This window comes from Heptranchias perlo, chromosome 5, assembly GCF_035084215.1.
Source record: "Heptranchias perlo isolate sHepPer1 chromosome 5, sHepPer1.hap1, whole genome shotgun sequence".
NCBI classification, from domain to species: domain Eukaryota; kingdom Metazoa; phylum Chordata; class Chondrichthyes; order Hexanchiformes; family Hexanchidae; genus Heptranchias; species Heptranchias perlo.
This window is the reverse complement of record NC_090329.1, coordinates 24,966,633-24,987,372: the sequence shown is the minus strand read 5'-3', so window position 1 is coordinate 24,987,372 and position 20,740 is coordinate 24,966,633. Positions and strand designations below refer to the sequence as shown.

General features: G+C 46.2%; 1 protein-coding gene across 1 annotated transcript in view; it reads left to right on the top strand.

Annotated features, from left to right (window-relative positions):
- Positions 1-20,740, top strand: part of LOC137321658 (pecanex-like protein 1) — a 245,233-nt gene that overhangs the window by 206,346 nt on the left and 18,147 nt on the right. The window contains exons 29-32 of the mRNA XM_067984156.1: positions 476-620; positions 12,061-12,291; positions 14,585-14,859; positions 17,028-17,197. Coding sequence (XP_067840257.1) covers positions 476-620; positions 12,061-12,291; positions 14,585-14,859; positions 17,028-17,197 — 821 coding nt within the window. The remainder of the gene's footprint in view (positions 1-475; positions 621-12,060; positions 12,292-14,584; positions 14,860-17,027; positions 17,198-20,740) is intronic.

Genomic DNA, 20,740 nt, shown 5'->3' with positions numbered 1-20,740 from the left:
CCAGACTTCCATTATCCTTTGTGTGAAAAAATGCTTCTTGATTTCCCTCCTAAATGGCCTGGCTCTAATTTTAAGCAGTGAATAGTGAAGTACAGTCTATTCCACTTAATTTGAAGTTGTTTAATTCAAATTATCTGATAATTAGTACCAATTGCCACGTGATTTACATTGCTTGATTCAAATTATCTGATAATAATCCAAAAAAAGCGACTGAATTATTGGGAGTAGACTGTCGAGGAGATGGGCACATTGTCACTTCTGGATTAATGAGAGTGATCCTGTCCAGCACTGAATTATTGGGAGTAGACTGTCGAGGAGATGGGCACATTGTCACCTCTGGATTAATGAGAGTGATCCTGTCCAGCACTGAATTATTGGGAGTAGACTGTCGAGGAGATGGGCACATTGTCACCTCTGGATTAATGAGAGCGATCCCATCTGACACTCAATTATTTGTTTGTTTCATGCTTTGCAGCTTGGAGTCATTTCTGTACGGGCTCCACGCGTTGTTTAAAGGAGATTTCAGGATCACCGCAAAACAGGAATGGATCTTCAAAGACATAGACTTGCTTCACAAGGTCGTTGCCCCTGGAATTCGAATGTCCCTAAAGCTTCACCAGGTATACCCCTCGTTCAGATGCACTGTGATCAGGGTGCGATACAGTTACCAGTCAAGTAAGTTCCGGGCTGTGGTGCAGTATCGATAAACTCTTCACAAGAGTTGGCGGACTGGATAACAATGTCAAAGGAATCATGGAATCATACGGCACAGAAGTTGTTCTTTCCCCATATTTTTTCCCTTTCAAGTATTTAAAGTATTAGTGGAGATATTTATCAGAGCCTGCTGCTCGACGGGACAATATTGGGACAAGTTCAGTGAGGCTGCACTTTGGATAGAGACCCTGGTTGGACAGGCGTGCCTTGGGAATGGAGGAGACCAGTTTTATGTCACGCTCCTGCCCGTGGAGAGAGGCTCCGATCCTTGTAGACTGAGACCCCCTTCCTCCTGGCTGGCCGGCGGAAACAAATGGCAGGGAACGACTTCCTGCCCCGGTCCCACCATCGCAATCGACCCCCCCCTTCCCCACTGGGGGGCCGGAGTTCCCCTGAGTCAGAGGTCAGCCTGTTTACAATACAGTCAGGGTTCTATGATGTACACAGACCCCTCCCCCCCACCGTCTGCCGTTTTAGGACAGTAGTGGGTGGTGCCTGTGTTGCTCGCACTGCCCCCCTGCCCGCCCACTGTCAGCTGGCAGAGGGTCTGGAGTCAGTACCTTCTGTCCTGTTCTGTTCCAGAAGTGCAGCCTACCGACTAGGAGCATCAGCTTCCTCACAGCCAAACTCATTGCCACTGTCGCCGCTGGTGGTTCCCAGGGAGACCCCAGTGGACACGCCCTGAGGGGAGGGGTCTGTGTGAGGGAGATCCAGTGGATACTCCCTGAGGGTGAGGGGTCAGAAGGGGAGGGAGACCCAGTGGACAGTCCCTGAGGGTGAGGGGTCAGAGGGGGAGGGAGACCCAGTTCCACGGTCTCCACACCCCAGTGAAAGCACTGACCGTTTTACAGAATTTCCCTGAGACTTTAGTTTTTTATTCATTTATGGGATGTGGGCATCTCTGGCAAGGCCGGCATTTATTGCCCATCCCTAATTGCACTTGAGAAGGTGGTGGTGAGCCGCCTTCTTGAGCTGCTGCAGTCCATGTGGTGAAGGTTCTCCCACAGTGCTGTTAGGAAGGGAGTTCCAGGATTTTGACCCAGCGACGATGAAGGAACGGTGATATATTTCCAAGTCAGGATGGTGTGTGACTTGGAGGGGAACGTGCAGGTGGTGTTGTTCCCATGTGCCTGCTGCCTTTGTCCTTCTAGGTGGTAGAGGTCACGGGTTTTGGAAGTGCTGTTGAAGAAGCCTTGGCGAGTTGCTGCAGTGCATCCTGAAGATGGTACACACTGCAGCCACGGTGCACCGGTGGTGAAAGGGAGTGAATGTTTAGGGTAGTGGATGGGGTGCCAATCAAGCGGGCTGCTTTGTCCTGGATAGTGTCGAGCTTCTTGAGTGTTGTTGGAGCTGCACTCATCTCGGCAAGTGGAGAGTATTCCATCACACTCCTGACTTGTGCCTTGTAGATGGTAATAAATAGACTTTCCTTCTGATTTAATAAAAACATCACAAAATGAGGAGCAGTCCCCGAACATTAATGAGAGCAGAATGTAAAACACCTGCAGTCTTGCTGACATTTTCATAGTTAGTGCATCAAAATCAGGAGAAATATTTTAGTGTGGTATAAAATCTGCCTTTTTAAGGGACAGTAGTCCAGATCAGGCAGCTCCAACACTGACCAGTCATTTCTTCATTCATTCCAAACGTGCTAACTTTATGCCTCTTTCCTCTGAATTTTCTACTTTTCCAAATAAGTCCAGTCCATCAGAGGTTCAATCTGTCTGTGGAATGGGCTGCTTGTACCTGATGAAAATCTCTAACCCGTATTCTGGAGTCAGTAATCCAAAAAAGAGAGCTCAGAATCTCGAAATGTGCGTTTGCATTCCCCAAGGGACACAAGTCTACTAGTCAGTAATTGGCATACGGTCTTACTCTCCACATCACTTATTTTTTAAAAATGTATTAATTCTGGGGATATGGGCGTCGTTGGCAAGGCAGGCATTTATTGTCCGCCCCTCGAGAAGGTGGTGGGAAGCCTTTGATACAACTGAGTGACTCACTAGACCACATCAGAGCGCAGTTAAGAGTCAACCATGTTGGTGTGGGACTGGAGTCACGTATAGGCCCAGACCAGGTAAGGACGGCAGGTTTCCTTCCCTAAAGGGCATTAGTGAACCAGTTGGGTTTTGACAACAATCCTACAGCTTCAAGGTCACTTTTACTGATAGCAAATTTTAGTTCCAGGTTTTTTTTTAAACTGCCATGGTGGAATTTGAACTCACGTTCACTGGATTGCTAGCTCAGTAACATAACCACCACACTACTGCACCCTAAAGAGTGAGCTGATGGTGGAATCAGTGCAAGAACATAAGAAATAGGAGCAGGAGTAGGCCATCTGGCCCCTTGAGCCCTGCTCCGCCATTCAACAAGATCATGGCTGATCTTCTACCTCAACGCCATTTTCTTGCACCATCCCCATATCCCTTGATGCCTTTAATATCTAGAAATCTATCGATCTCTGTTTTGAATGTACTCAATGACTGAGCCTCCACAGCCCTCTGGGGTAGAGAATTCCAAAGATTCACCACCCTCTGAGTGAAGAAATTTCTCCTTATCTCAGCCCTAAATGACCTACCCTTTATTCTGAGACTGTGACCCCTGGTTCTAGACTCCCCAATCAGGGGAAACATCCTCCCTGCATCTACCCTGTCGAGCCCTGTAATAATTTTGTATGTTTCAATGAGATCCCCTCTCATTCTTCCAACCTCTAGAGAATACAGGCCCAGTCTACTCAATCTCTCCTCATACGACAATCCCGCCATCCCAGGAATCAGTCTGGTGAACCTTCGTTGCACTCCCTCTATGGCAAGTATATCCTTTCTTAGGTAAGGAGACCAAAATTGTACACAACACTGCAGGTGTGGTCTCACCAAGGCCCTATATAATTGCAGTAAGAAGTCTTTACTCCTGTACTCAAATCCTCTTGTAATAAAGGCCAACATACCATTTGCCTTCCTAATTGCTTGCTGCACCTGCATGTTAGCTTTCAGTGACTCATGTACAAGGACACCCAAGTCCCAATCTCTCACCATTTAAAAAATACTCTGCATTTTTGTTTTTCCTACCAAAGTGCATAACTTCACATTTTTCCACATTATATTCCATCCGCCATGTTCTTATCCACTCCCTTATCCTGTCTATATCCTCTTGAAGCCTCTTTGCATCCTTCTCACAACTCACATTCCCACCCAGTTTTGTGTCATCAGCAAACTTGGAAATATTACATTTGGTCCCCTCATCCAAATCATTGATATAGATTGTGAATAGCTGGGGCCCAAGCACTGATCCCTGCGGTACCCACTAGTCACAATCTGCCAACCTGAAAAAGACCTCTTTACTCCTACTCTCTGTTTTCTGTCTGTTAACCAATTCTCAATCCATGCCAGTATATTACTCCCAATTCCATGTGCTCTAACTTTGTTCACCAACCTCCTGTGTGGGACCTTATCAAAATCCTTCTGAAAATCCAAATACACCACATCCACTGGTTCCCCCTTATCTATTCTACTAGTTACATCCTCAAAGAACTCCAATAGGTTTGTCAAACATGATTTTCCTTTCATAAATCCATGTTGACTCTGCCAAATCCTATTATTATTTTCGAAGTGTCCTGTTACCGCATCCTTTATAATAGATTCTAGCATTTTCCCTACTACTGATCCACCATCTACAAGGCACAAGTCAGGAGTGTGATGGAATACTCTCCACTTGCCTGGATGAGTGCAGCTCCAACAACACTCAAGAAGCTCGACACCATCCAAGATAAAGCAGCCCGCTTGATTGGCACCCCATCCACCACCCTAAACATTCACTCCCTTCACCACCGGCGCACTGTGGCTGCAGTGTGCACCATCCACAGGATGCACTGCAGCAACTCGCCAAGGCTTCTTCGACAGCACCTCCCAAACCCACGACCTCTACCACCTAGAAGGACAAGGGCAGCAGGCGCATGGGAACAACACCACCTGCACGTTCCCCTCCAAGTCACACACCATCCCGACTTGGAAATATATCGCCGTTCCTTCATCGTCGCTGGGTCAAAATCCTGGAACTCCCTTCCTAACAGCACTGTGGGAGAACCGTCACCACACGGACTGCAGCGGTTCAAGAAGGCGGCTCACCACCACCTTCTCGAGGGCAATTAGGGATGGGCAATAAATGCCGGCCTTGCCAGCGACGCCCACATCCCATGAACGAATAAAAAAATTTTTAAAAATGTCAGGCTAACAGGTCTGTAGTTCCCTGTTTTCTCTCTCCCTCCTTTCTTAAATAGTGGGGTTACATTTGCTACCCTCCAATCTGCAGGAACCGTTCCAGAATCTATAGAATTTTGGAAGATGACAACCAATGCATCCGCTATCTCTATAGCCATCTCTTTCAAAACCCTGAGATGTAGATCATCAGGTCCTTGGGATTTATTGACATTCAGTCCCATTAATTTCTCTAATACTATTTTTTTACTAATACTAATTTCCTTCAGTTCCTCATTCTCGCCAGACACTTGGTTGTCTAATATTTCTGGGAGGTTTTTTTGTGTCGTCTTCCGTGAAGACAGACACAAAGTCTTTGTTTAATTTCTCTGCCATTTCCTTATTCCCCATTATAAATTTTCCCGTCTGTCTGTAAGGGACCCACATTTGCCTTCGCCAGCCTTTTCCTTTTTACATACTTATAGAAGCTTTTACAGTCCGTTTTTATGTTACTTGCTAGTTTACTCTCATATTCTATTTTCCCTTTCTTTATCAATTTCTTGGTTCTCCTTTGCCGAATGCTAAAATGCTTCCAATCCTCAGGCTTACTGCTTTTTCTGGCAACTTTACATGCCTCTTTCTTTGATTTAATACTATCTTTAATTTCTCGTTAGCCACGGTTGGGTCACTTTTCCTGTTGGGTTTTTGTGCCTTAAAGGAATATATATTTGTTGCAAATTATGTATTAATTCTTTAAATGCTAGCCATTGCCTGTCTACCGTCATACCTTTTAATGTAGTTCCCCAATCAATCACAGCCAACTTTCACCTCATACCTTCATAGTTTCCTTTGTTTAGATTTAAGACCCTAGTTTCGGATTGAACCACAATACTTTCAAACTTAATGAGGAATTCTGTCATATTATGGTCACTCTTCCCTAACCGGGTTTCAGTTGAGCAGGAGATATTTTGAGGAGACCCACCTCCTCCATGTCTGGCATTAATTACACACACTGCACAGACATTTACCTGGAATAAGTAGGGTTTTCTTATGCCTGCTTTTTCCTGTTTGCATTCCAAAGCTGTTTATTCCTCCTGAGAGCAGATTTGTGGATTCGAACAGTGGAAAGGATCTAATGTTCAGGTGTCATGTTTGCCAAAGTGATGTTTTAGGATTTAGTCTTGGGATCCAAACTTTGTGCGGCAATTTTACCCACCCCATATACAACAAAGGGCAACAAGGCCTGCTCTTACCATGAGTGGGAACCTTGCTACCTAGCACTGTGCGAACTTCTCTCCGTAATCTACCACTGAGAAAGAGTTTATTAATAAATTAAAGCAGCAGGAGAACATGGGACAGCAGGCTGCTCACTACACACTGTGAAAGGCTGCTCACTACACACTGTGCGAGGCTTCTCATTATTCACTGTGCAAGGCTTCTCACTATACAGTGTGCAAGGCTTCTCACCACACACTGTGCAGGGCTTCTCACCACACACTGTGCAAGGCTTCTCACCACACACTGTGAAAGGGTTCTCACTACACACTGTGAAAAGCTTCTCACTACACACAGTGAAAGGCTTCTCACTACACACTGTGCAAAGCTTCTCACGACACACTGTCAAAGGCTGCTCAGTGCACACTGTCAAAGGCTCCTCACTACACACTGTGCTAAGCTTCTCACTACGCACTGCGAGGCTTCTCACTACACAAAGTGAAATGCTTCTCACTACACACTGTGCAAAGCTTCTCACTACACACTATGAAAGGCTTCTCACTACACACTGTGCAGGCTTCTCACTACACACTGTGCAGGCTTCTCACTACACACTGTGCAGGCTTCTCTCTACACACTGCAGGCTTCTCACTACACACTGTGCAAGCTTCTCTCTACACACTGTCAATGGCTGCTCACTACACACACTGCAAGGGTTCTCACTACACACTGTCAAAGGCTGCTCACAACACACAGTGAAAGCCTGCTCACTACACACTGTGCAAAGCTTCTCACTACACATTGTAAAAGGCTTCTCACTACACACTGTCAAAGGCTTCTCACTACACACTGTCAAAGGCAGCTCACAACATAGAATGAAAGGCTGCTCACTATACACAGTGAAAGGCTTCTTACTACACACTGTCAAAGGCTGCTCTCTACACACTGTGCAGGCTTCTCACTACACACTGTGCAAGCTTCTCACTACACACTGTGCAAGGCTTCTCTTTACACACTGCGAGGTTTCTCACTACACAATGTCAAAGGCTTCTCACTACACACAGTGAAAGGCTGCTCACTACACACTGTCTGAGGCTACTCACTATGCGCTATGAAAGGCTGCTCACTATACACTATGAAAGGCTGCTCACTACACACAGTGAAAAGCTTTTCACTACACACTTTCAAAGGCTTCTCACTATACAGAGTGAATATCTGCTCACTACACACTGTCAAAGGCTGCTCACTACACACTATGAAAGGTTGCTCACTACACACTGCGAGGCTGCCCATAACACACTATGAAAGGCTGCTCACTACACACAGTGAAAAGCTTTTCACTACACACTGTCAAAGGTTTCTCACTATACAGGGTGAATGGCTGCTCACTACACACTGTCAAAGGCTTCTCACTACACACTGTACGAGGCTGCTCACTGCACACAGTGAAAGGCTGCTCGCTACTCACAGTGAAAGACTTCTCACCCAAACACAGAGAAAGGTTGCTCACTACACCCTGTCAAAGGCTTCTCACTACATACAGGGAAAGGTTGCTCAGTACACGCTGTCAAAGGTTTCTCACTACACACTGTCAAAGGCTTCTCACTACATACCGTGAAAGGCTTCGCACCACACACTGTGCGAGGCTTCTCACTATACACTGTGCGAGGATTCACACTACATACTGTGAAAGGCTTCTCACTACACACTGTGAGAAGTTTCTCACTACACACTGTGCGAGGCTTCTCACTACACACAGTGAAAGGCTTCTCACTACACACTGTCAAAGGCTTCTCACTACACACTGTGAGAAGTTTCTCACTACACACAGTGAAAGGCTGCTCACTATACACAGTGAAAGGCTTCTCACTACACACTGTCAAAGGCTGCTCACTACACACAGTGAAAGGCTGCTCACTGTACACTGTGGAAGGCTTCTCACTACACACAATGAAAGGCTGCTCACTACACACTGTGCAAGGCTTCTCCTTACACACCAGGCGAGGCTTCTCATTACACAATGTCAAAGGCTTCTCACTACACACAGTGAAGGGCTGCTCACTACACACTGTCCGAGGCTACTCACTATGCGCTATGAAAGGCTGCTCACTATAGAGTGAAAAGCTTTTCACTACACACTTTCAAAGGCTTCTCACTATACAGAGTGAATATCTGCTCACTACACACTGTCAAAGGCTGCTCACTACACACTATGAAAGGTTGCTCACTACACACTGCGAGGCTGCCCATAACACAGTATGACAGGCTGCTCACTACACACAGTGAAAAGCTTTTCACTACACACTTTCAAAGGCTTCTCACTATACAGGGTGAATGGCTGCTCACTACACACTGTCAAAGGCTTCTCACTACACACTGTACGAGGCTGCTCACTACGCACAGTGAAAGGCTGCTCACCACGCACAGTGAAAGGCTTCTCACTACATACTGTCAAAGGCTGCTCACTACACACTGTGCGAGGCTTCTCCCTACACACTGTACGAGGCTGCTTACTACACACAGTGAAAGGCTGCTCACCATGCACAGTGAAAGGCTTCTCACTACACACTGTGCAAGGCTTCTCACTACATACTGTCAAAGGCTTCTCACTATACACTGTGCGAGGCTTCTCACTACATGCTGTCAAAGGCTTCTCACCACACTGTCAAAGGCTTCTCACTATACAGAGTGAATGGCTGCACACTACACACTGTCAAAGGCTGCCCATTATACACTATGAAAGGCTGCTCACTACACACTGTCTGAGGCTGCCCATTACACACTATGAAAGGCTGCTCACTACACACTGTCTGAGGCTGCTCACTATGCACTATGAATGGCTGCTCACTATACACTATGAAAGGCTGCTCACTACACACAGTGAAAGGCTGCTCACTACACACTATGAAAGGTTGCGCACTACACGATGCGAGGCTGCTCAGTACACACTATGAAAGGCTGCTCACTACACAGTGAAAAGATTTTCACTACACATTGTCAAAGGCTTCTCACTACAGAGAGTGAATGGCTGCTCACTACACACTGGCAAAGGCTGCTCACTACACACTGGCAAAGGCTACTCACTACACACTGTGTGAGGCTCTCACTACACACTATGTGGTTTCTCACTACACGTTGTCAAAGGCTGCTCACTACAGACTGTGCGAAGCTTCTCACTACACACTGTACGAGGCTTCTCACTACACACAGTGAAAGGGTGCTCACTACACACAGTGAAAGATTCTCACTACACACAGAGAAAGGTTGCTCATTACACCCTGTCAAAGGCTTCTCACGACACACAGTGGAAGGCTTCTCACTACACACTGTCACAGGGTTCTCACTACACACTGTGAAAGGCTTTGCACTACACACTGTGCGAGGCTTCTCATCACGCACTATTACAGGCTTCTCACTACACACCGTCATAGGCTTCTCACTACACACTGTGCGAGGTTTCTCACAACATACTGTGAAAGGCTTTTCACTACACACTGCCAAAGGCTGCTCACTACACACTGAGCGAGGCTTCTCACTACACACTGTCAAAGGCTACTCACTACACACAGTGAAAGGCCTGTTCACTACACACTGTCAAAGGCTGCTCACTACATACCGTGCGAGGCTTCTCATTACACACTGTGCGAGGCTTCTCACTACACACAGTGAAAGGCTGCTCACTACACACAGTGAAAGGCTGCTCACTACACTGTCAAAGGCTTCTCACTACACACTGTACGAGGCTGCTCACTACACACTGTGTGAGGCTTCTCATTACACAACGTCAAAGGCTGCTCCCAACACACAGTGTAAGGCTGCTCCCAACACACAGTGAAAGTCTGCTCACTAAACACAGTGAAAGGCTGCTCACTACACACTGTCAAAGGCTTCTCTATACAGAGTGAATGGCTGCTCACTACACACTGTCAAAGGCTGCTCACTACACACTGTCAAAGGCTGCTCACTACACACTATAAAAGGTTGCTCACTACACGCTGCGAGGCTGCCCATTACACACTATGAAAGGCTGCTCACTACACACTGTCCAAGTCTGCTCATTATGCACTATGAAAGGCTGTTCACTATACACAATGAAAGGCTGCTCACTACACACAATGAAAAAATTTTCACTAGACACTGTCAAAGGTTTCTCACTATACAGGGTGAATGGCTGCTCACTACACACTGCCAAAAGCTGCTCACTACACACAGTGAAAGGCTGCTCACTACACACAGTGAAAGGCTTCTCACTACACACTGGCAATGGCTTCTCACTGCACACTATCAAAGACTGCTCACTGCACACAGTGAAAGGCTGCTCACTACACACCGTGAACTGTTTCTCACTACACACTGTCAATGGCTGCTCACTATACACAATGAAAGGCTGTTCACTACACACTGTGTGAGGCTTCTCATTACAAAGGCTTGTCAATGGCTGCTCCCAACACACAGTGTAAGGCTGCTCCCAACACACAGTGAAAGTCTGCTCACTAAACACAGTGAAAGGCTGCTCACTACACACGATGAAAGGTTGCTCACTACACACTGTCAAAGGCTTCTCTATACAGAGTGAATGGCTGCTCACTACACACTGTCAAAGGCTGCTCACTACACATTCGAGGCTGCCCATTACACACTATGAAAGGCTGCTCACTACACACTGTCCGAGTCTGCTCATTATGCACTATGAAAGGCTGTTCACTATACACAATGAAAGGCTGCTCACTACACACAGTGAAAAGATTTTCACTGGACACTGTCAAAGGTTTCTCACTATACAGGGTGAATGGCTGCTCACTACACACTGTCAAAGGCTGCTCACTACACACTGTGCGAGGCTTCTCACTACACTGTATGAGGCTGCTCATACACACAGTGAAAGGCTTCTCACTACAAACTGTGCGAGGCTTCTCACTACATACTGTCAAAGGCTTCTCACTACACACAGTGAAAGGCTTCTCACTACAAACTGTGCGAGGCTTCTCACTACATACTGTCAAAGGCTTCTCGCTACACACAGTGAAAGGCTGCTCACTACACACTGTCAAAGGCTGCTCACTACACACAGTGAACTGTTTCTCACTACACACTGTCAAAGGCTGCTCACTTCACACTTTCAAAGGCTTCTCACTACACACTGTCAAAGGCTTCTCACTACAAACTGTGCGAGGCTTCTCACTACATACTGTCAAAGGCTGCTCACTACACACAGTGAATGGCTTCTCACTACACACTATCAAAGGCTGCTCACTGCACACAGTGAAAGACTGCCCACTACACACAGTGAAAGGCTGCTCACTACACACTGTCAAAGGCTGCTCACTACACACAGTGAATGGTTTCTCACTACACACTGTCAAAGGCTGCTCACTACACACAGTGAAAGGCTGCTCACTACACACTCAAAGGCTGCTCACTATACACTGTGCGAGGCTGATCACTACACACTATGAAAGGTTGCTCACTATAAACTGTGAAAGGCTGCTCACTACACACTTTGCGAGGCTGCACACTGTATGAGGCTGCTCACTACACACTGCGATGCTGCACACACTGCACACTGTGAGACTGAACACCTGGGATGCATACAGCATCAGAATCAGGCAGTGACACACTGTACAGTTCTGCAACCTCACAGCTCGTAATCTGTTCCAGCAGTTACATATTTTTATCTTTAGTTACTGCTGATAATGCTGGGTGGTAGAAAAGGGGGGAGAGAGAGAGAGAAAGAGTGAGGGAAAGGGCGAAGAAATAAAGGAACTGCACCCTGATTTTTATTGTGAAAATGAACTGTAACACAGATAAAACCCACGCAGCAAAACAGCAGCTGCTCGACAGTGGGAGTAACCCACATTGGCAAACTGCGGACCCAAAGAGCCATTCTGATTTCCCAGGCTGCCATTGACGCCGTAATGATTGTGTTTTCCACGTCCAGGACCACTTCACCTCGTCTGATGAATACGATGATCCTGCCGTCTTGTACAAGGCGATCAGCAGCCACGAGAGGACGCTAGTCATCTGTCACGAAGGAGACCCCCTGTGGCGCGAGTCTATCCTCTCGAATGCCGAGTCCTTGCTCGCTCTCAGGCATGTGGTGGAGGACGGAGCCGACGAGTACAAGATAATCATGCTTCGCCGACGCTACCTCAGCTTTAAAGTCGTTAAGGTATTTATGGTCATCATGCTCTTCTCATTCATTTATAACTATCAGGAAAGACTGAACAGGCTGGGGCTCTTCTCTCTAGAAAAGAGAAGGCTCAGGGACGACCTGATAGAGGTCTTTAAAATAATGAAAGGGTTTGATAGGCTAGACAGTTTGTTTGTAGAGAAGATGTTTCCATTTGCTGGGGAGACCAGAATTAGGGGCCATAAATATAAGATAGCGACTAATAAATCCAATAGGGAATTTCGGAGAAACCTCTTTACCCAGGGAGTGGTTGGAATGTGGAACTCGCTACCACAAGGAGTAGTTGAGGCGACATGTAAGGGGAAGCTAGATAAACACATGAGGGAGAAAGGAATAGAAGGATATGCTGATAGAGTTAGATGAAGTAGGGAGGGAGGAGGCTCGTGTGGAGCATAAACACCGGCATGGACCTGTTGGGCTGAATGGTCTGTTTTTATGCTGTACATTCGATGTAATTCTATGTAATTATCCGGACACTTCAGCAGATTGGGTAAACACAGTAGCAGCAAATCAGAGAAGTTCCAGATGTGATACAGTGGTGTCTGCTCGGACAATCGAGGAAGGCGGGAAGATGCCAGCGATTCACTGTTTTTAACCTTTGAGCTCCCCCGCTCTAATTTGTTGTTTCAAATATTGTCAATTGTTTTTAAAAAAAGAAAGCAACAGGTGGCAGCAAAAATAAGTTGCTTGCCAGCCTTTGAGTGACAGTTGGCGATTTTTCTTTTGCTTCGTGTAAAGAAAGCCTTTTTATTTTGATGCCCCTCCTTAAATAAACCTTGATTAGGTGTCAGCCATGGCTCAGTGGGTAGCACTCTCACCTCTGAGTCGAAGGTCATGGGTTCAAGCCCCACTCCAGAGACTTGAGCCCGTAATCCAGGCTGACACTCCCAGTGGAGTACTGAGGGGGTGCTGCACTGTCGGAGGTGCTGTCTTTCAGATAAGGCGTTAAACTGAGGTGCCATCTCCCTCTCAGGTGGATGTAAACGATCCCATGGCACTATTTCGAAGAAGAGCAGGGGAGTTCTCCCCGAAGTCCTGGCCAATAATTTATCCCTCAACCATCATCACTAAAAACTGATTATCTGGTCATTATCACATTGCTGTTTGTGGGATCTTGCTGTGCGCAAATTGGCTGCTGTGTTTCCTACATTACAACAGTAACTACACTTCAAAAGTACTTCATTGGCTGTAAAACGTTTGGGGCGTCCTGAGGTTGTGAAAGGCACTATAGAATTGCAAGTCTTTCTTTGATTTGGTTAATTTTGGATCTTTTGCCCGCCTCTCCATTTTCACCACACAACTTTGCCAAAATATTAAGCAAGTGACTATGTCGCTGCCCTTGAAAGTATAGGAATAACCTCTCCGTTTCCTCTGGTGGGGAGATGCTCAGATGCCCGGCCATAAATGACACCCCGTAATGTCTCTGGCACACTGCCTGGATGTCCTGGTTTGACTACCTCACTGATTTTAATATCTGTTATATTGAAAGTTTGCCACTGAAGGGTGGAGAGGGAAGAACTTGCTCGGGATTCGGAGCCGATCCTGACCTATTGTTCCTGTAGTGATTTTCAGCTGCCTTGGTCCTATTCTTTAGAACCTCCCTCTCTGAGGCTCTGCCCTTCTCTCCATCTTCAAAAATATCCTCAAAGCCCACCAAACCTTCATTGCTCCCTCCCTTTATGTAATGTGGAATTACATAAATGTCAGCACAGAAACAGGCCATTCAGCCCAACAGGTCTATGCTGGTGTTTATGCTCCACACGAGCCTCCTCCCTCCCTACTTCATCTCACCCTATCAGTGTATCCTTCTATTCCTTTCTCCCTCATGTGTTTATCTAGCTTCCCCTTAAATGCATCTATGCTAGTTGCCTCAACTATTCCTTGTGGTAGCGAGTTCCACATTCTCACCACTCTCTGGGTAAAGAGGTTTCTCCTGAATTCTTTATTATATTTATTGTTAATTATTTCCACGTGATTTATTCCAATTAGTGTTAACTGTATTCAGGTGGTGCATATCAATTGGCGACTCTCTTGTAGCCATTTATAAGAGCATTGATCGAGGGTGTGGTGTGGGTGTAATGGCTTGGAAGCAACTGAAGATCAGGCTCTAGTATTCTATCCTTCACCACCTGGCTATCCAGTTTATAACATTTATGACCCCTCTTGCTTCCTGGCTCAGAGCGACTAGTTGTATCATTGTTTTGTAACGTTTATGGTGGTGTATAAACGCATGTTGTACATTAAGAGGATTTTCCCCCCTCCCTTGGAATAGGTCAATAAAGAATGTGTGAAGGGGCTTTGGGCAGGACAGCAACAAGAGCTTGTGTTCCTCCAGAATCGTAACCCGGAGCGAGGAAGCATACAGAATGCCAAGCAGGCTCTGAGAAACATGATTAATTCATCATGTGACCAACCGATTGGCTACCCGATTTACGTCTCACCTCTTACCACCTCCTATGCCGGGACACATATACAGCTGAAGAACATCTGGGGAGGTCCAATCAGCTTGGAGAACCTCAACCTGTGGTTCACTTCCAGGTGGCAGAAGTAAGTATTACTCCTATTGGTCTACGATGGCTCCCGGTCCCCGCTCCTCCAATTTAAAATTCTCATCCTCGTGTTCAAATCCTTCCATGATCTCACCCCTCCTTATCTCTGAAACCTCCTCCAGTCCTACAATATTCCCTCTCCACACCAAACTCTATGTTCCTCTGACTCTGGCCTCTTGCGCATCCCCTGCTCCATTTGCTCCATCATTGGCGGCCTTCAGCTGCCTAGGCTCCAAGCTCTGGAATTCTCGCCTCCCTACCTCTCTCAGGCCCTTTTAAAACTTTCTTTAAAACCTACATTTTTGTCTGATTATGCTCCTGTGAAGCGCCTTGGGACGTTTTCCTACGTTAATGACGCAATATAAATGCAACTTGTTGTTGAAATTCCTATTTGAAAACTAGACCGTTTGAAGTAGTCTTGTTTGTGTCTGGCAATCTCATATCCAAACACCCCCAGGGATTATTAGACAAAGGGCTATATACAGTGCTGCCAGTGGTGGGAGGCCTGCAAGTGCACGCTGAAGACTCAAAACATTTTCAGTGATTTGCATTGTCACTGGGAGCGTTACAGGTCAATGATCAGATTAACATTGGAAATCCCATTAGAGTGCCACCTACTGGTATCACAGGGAAATGTAACAGGCAAAGAGTAACAACTAGCTGTGGACGTTTTAACATGAGAATCCCCATAGGAATGTTTACATAGGATTTTTGAATGGAATGCATGCCCCACATACTGATTTTGTAGATGTGTATCTATAGAAAACATGCCAGTAAACCTGCCATGATGTTGCCTACAGTACTTGGAGAGTGACAGTGTGGGTGAAGAGAAGAGATCCAGATAAAACTGAAAGGGGAAAAGTTGATGTACACAAGAGTAAGTGATATTAAAAAAAAATGTCACGAAAAGTTGCAAAAGTTGAGAATTTGCAGGAAGTTTAAAGGCAGAGGCAGCAGCAGGAGTGAGGAGATGGGCAGATGCCAGCACTAAATTGCTCAGAAACATAGAGGAGGGGCCACACTGCCACCCACTGGGTGGAGGCCTGACAGCCCGTCAGTAGCAGAGGGGAACAGAGATGGTGATGGGGCAAGGTTACTCCAAAATTGTCATGACAGGAACTTAGGTTTTTGGGGACTATAAGTATGTGCACCTTCCAGATTTTTAATATTCTGTACAATTGTTATTCAGTCTGACTTTTAAACCTCATAAGACACACAAGGGTGAACACACCGTTTTAAGTATTTATCCCAACGCTAATGTTCTTTAATTTCTCGTGTTTCACAATAGAAGCCGGGTACATTGAGTGTTTAGCACGTGACTGCGATGTGCAGCATCAAATGCTAACCGTTTAGGTACCTTTACCTTTGAACTTCAAGCCATGTTCAGCTTATTCTTCCTTTAAATTTCATTCTAATTTGACCCTGAGCTGAGCTTCCGACCCCACATCCTCTGCATCACAAGACCACCTACTTCCACCTCCGTAACATCGCCCGTCTCTGACCCTGCCTCAGCTCATCTGCTGCTGAAACCCTCATCCATGCCTTTGTTACCTCTAGACTTGACTATTTCAATGCTCTCCTCCGGCCTCCCACCTTCCATCCTCCGTAAACTTCAGCTCATTCAAAACTGTACTGCCCGTTTCCTAACTCAAACCAATTCTGGCCTTTTGTGCATCCCCGTTTTCCATCACTCCACCATTGGTGGCCGTGCCTTCAGCTGCCTAGGCCCTAATCTCTGGAATTCCCTCCCTAAACCTCTCCATCTCTCTACCTCTCTCTCCTCCTTTAAGATGCTCCTTAAAACCTGTCTCTTTGACCAAGCTTTTGGTCACCATCTCCTTTGGCCCGGTGTCAACTTCTGTCTGAAAATCGCTCCTGTGAAGCACCTTGGGATGTTTTACTATGTTAAAGGCGCTATATAAATTCAAGTTGTTGTTGTTTCTCTCTTTATTCTCATCCTATTTATCACATTCAATATTACACTTCTGACGAATAGGATTTTTGAAGTTTGTGATCAGCAGATTATTTAGCAGCAAGAAGAGCCAGTCACTTGGTGATTGGTTTTGATTAATCTGAAGAGTTGGGCTGAGCCAGGAGGCTTGAATTGCCCAGAGGCAGCCACATGTCAAAGGTTGAAGTCTAACAATGATGTCATTGCACCTTCAGGTTACGCAAAGGATGCAGCGGAGGCAACATTGACGATTCAGATTGTGGGGGACCCTCCTCGTCAAGTAGCAACAACCACACAGGCAACACCACTCAAAGTATCAGCTCCAAGCAAACAAGGACCTGGAGACCACACCCTCCAGCCTCGCTGGCTGCTCACCATGTCAGGGGTATGTCAGCTGTGACACAATCAGGGCGTTGCTGGATAGATTTATTGTTATTATTATCCTTCCTCCCTCCACCTCTCCACCTCTCTCTCCTCCATTAAGACACTCCTTAAAACCTACCACTTGTCACCTGTCCTAAAATCTCTTTTTGTGGCTCAGTGTCAAATTTTTGTCTGATAATCGCTCCAGTGAAGCGTCTTGGGACGTTTTACTACATTAAAGGCGCTATATAAATGCAGTGTTGTTGTTGTTATCCAGCACCCTGTATCTCAATTTGAGTTTTGCAGGTTACTAGTTTTTGATACACTATCTGCACCTCACATTGCAAAGATGGCCTAGAGCTTCTGTAGAGCAGAGAGTGGAATGAACAACCAGTGGAGGGCGGAGTACAGGTGCAATAGAGTTAGAGAGTAGATGAAATGGTAAACGGTTAGAATGTTTGAAAACTGGGAGAGGGGGTAAGGGGAGGAATTGTAGGAGAGCGGGTAAGGGGAGGGGATAAGGGGGACAGATTCTGGGAGGGGGGTAAGGGGAGGGCTTCTGGGGAAGAGGGTAAGGGGGACAGATTCTGGGAGAGGGGATAAGGGGAGGGATTCTAGGGGAAGGGGGTAGGGGGAGGGATTCTAGCGGAAAGGGGTAGGGGGAGGGATTCTGGGGGAGGGGTAAGGGGAGGGATTTTGAGGGAGGGGATAAAGGGGATTTTATTAAAGGCATCAAGGGATATGGGGATAGTGCAGGAAAATGGCATTGAGGTAGAAGATCAGCCATGATCTTGTTGAATGGCGGAGCAGGCTCGAGGGGCCGGTGGCCTACTCCTACTCCTGCTCCTATTTCTTATGTTCTTGTGTTTTTAGGGATTTTGCGGGAGGGGGTAAGGGGAGGGATTCTGGGAGAGGGGGTAAGGAGAGAGATTCTGGGGGAGGGGGTAAGGGGAGGGATTCTGGGGGAGGGAGTAAGGGGAGGGATTCTGGGGGAGGGGGTAAGGGGAGGGATTCTGGGGGAGGGGGTAAGGGGAGGGATTCTGGGGGAGGGGGTTAGGAGAGAGATTCTGGGGAGGGGGTAAGGGGAGGAATTCTGAAGGAGGGGGTAAGGGGAGGGATTTTGAGGGAGAGGTAAAGAGGATTCTGGAGAGGGGGTGGGGAGGGGGTAAAGGGAGGGATTCTAGGGAAGGGGTAAGGGGTAGGGTGTAAGGGGAGGGATTTTGAGGGAGGGGGTAAAGGGGATTCTGGGGGAGGGGGTAAGGGGAGGGATTCTGGGCGGGGTGGAGTAAGATATCATTTCTACACTAACTCTAACCTAACTATTCTCTAAGGAAAGGAACAATCATCGCTATCAGAGCTTTGAAAAATCGTGTCACTTAAATTGTAAATTTGATCTACAATTCTACACAGTTCTTTGTCGGTAGTGTTGTGCCTCCTCACCAGATCTTCCCCTTGGGATCCACACAGAAAGTATTGTAGCAAGGGATGTTTTACAAAGAGAGGATTTTTGGGGATCTCTGCTAGTGACTGAGAAACATACATAGTGCGAGTTGTAGTGAACGGTAATCTTACCATCAGTTTTATTTGTTAGACCAGCTATTTATCTGTGTATTACTGTGTCCTTAATGTCATTTCCACAACTCGTGTATTGAGTGAAGGATTGGATTGGAATTTATCTGTGCAGAATGGATGATTTAAAAGTCTATTTTGTGATTGTCAGTCATTTCTGTCACAGTTAAAATAAAGGTTAGAGTTTAAAATCTGCCTAAATAGGGCAGCACTTTAGAATCTTTGGGAATAGCAGCTTTTGTGACACATTAGTTGGAGAACTGGACTTGTGATGATCGGGTCAGCTGGCTCAACACCAGACATCACACGGGGCCGGAGCAGGACATCACACGGGGCCGGAGCAGGACATCACACGGGGCCGGAGCAGGACATCACACGGGGCCGGAGCAGGGCATCACATATATAGGTTTAGTTGTGTGTAGACCTCTGCCTCAGTAATTGGATATTGTTGTGGTGGTTTTAGGCCGATAAAACGGGTGCAACAATGTTAAATTGAGAGCCCTACCCTGTGAAAACGAGAGGGTGTGGGTTTCAGTCTGTGGTGCACAGGTCGCGATGACCTGACCTGGTGTCTCATTCAAAGTAAAATGACATCGAAATAACGCTACAGGAGAGCATAAAACGAATGGGGGAAATAATAAAATAAAAACAGCAACTTTCGCAGAAAGAAATATTTTCCAAGCCAGAATGTTTCTGGATGACTGATGTAGATATTGACAGTCTTTTGGGAGCTGCTGTCTCTGTGCATTCGTCTCTCTGCTCAGGACAGATTCTGCACCAAGAGGGTACAGCACTGCATATTTTATGAGAATACGAGAAGGTTACTGACTGCTGCACATGGCTGAGCTCCTGATCGAGTAAGACAGATAAAGCAACTACATTTCATAATATGAAACACTATACCTCTCGGATCCGATTATTTAATCTCCCCCTTTTGACGGGAAGAATCGTTTTAGAACAGGGAAATCTGGGGCAGTGTGTAGTTTGCTTTGTTTTTCTGCCCGCCCCCCCCAACAGAAAGAGAAACTGTTGATGTAAAATTGAAAGTGTTTCACTTTTAAGGACCTACAAACTTTGCCTCTAGCAAATTGAGGTGGTTGATTTTTGCAGGATATTTAGCGGTACAGGTGCCACTGAAGATTGCTCACACCATTATCTGCTGGTCCAATGTCCCTGCAGTGGGGAAACTATATGTAACATGTAACCTTTTAAATGTCAGTGCACATTTGATTGTCAATGTAAAAGTAGCGTCAAAATGTACTTTTTAGCATCAAGTAGCCTTGTCCATCCCCGATTTTCTTCACCCCACCATTGGTGGCCGTGCCTTCAGCTGTCTGGGCCCTAAGCTCTGGAATTTCCTCCCTAAACTTCTCCACCTTTCTACAATACTCTCCTCCTTTAAGATGCTCCTTAAATCTACCTCTTTGATCAAGCTTTTGGTCACCTGTCCTAATGTCTGCTTCCTTGACTCGGTGTCAATTCTTGTCTGATGACATTCCTGTGAAGCACCTTGGGACGTTTTAATACATTAAAGGCGCTATATAAATGCAAGTTGTTGTCGTTGTAGATTGATCAGTTGTGCTTATAGATGATTTAAAAAGCACAGGCCTCATTTCAACATTGAGGCCTGTGCTTGTTTCAGGCAGCCGCCAGAGCCACCTAAAGAAAAGCCCCGACCAATTTAGCAGTGGATTGAACGTCTGTGCAGATCGGGTTGGGCTCTGCTCTGCTAAATTGGTTTAAAAATGCAGGACTGAATGATAAAAAAAGGTGTCCTCACAGCCAATTCTTAGAATCATAGAATGATACAGCACAGAAAGAGGCCATTCTTGCCAGAAAACTTTTTTAATTTGACATCTTTAAAATGAAAGAGGATTTGTCACTGTTTTGAGCATCAAGGGAAACACCACAGGACATAAGAACATAAGAAATAGGAGCAGGAGTATGCCAAACATAAGAAATAGGAGCAGGAGTAGGCCATTCGGCTCCTCGAGCC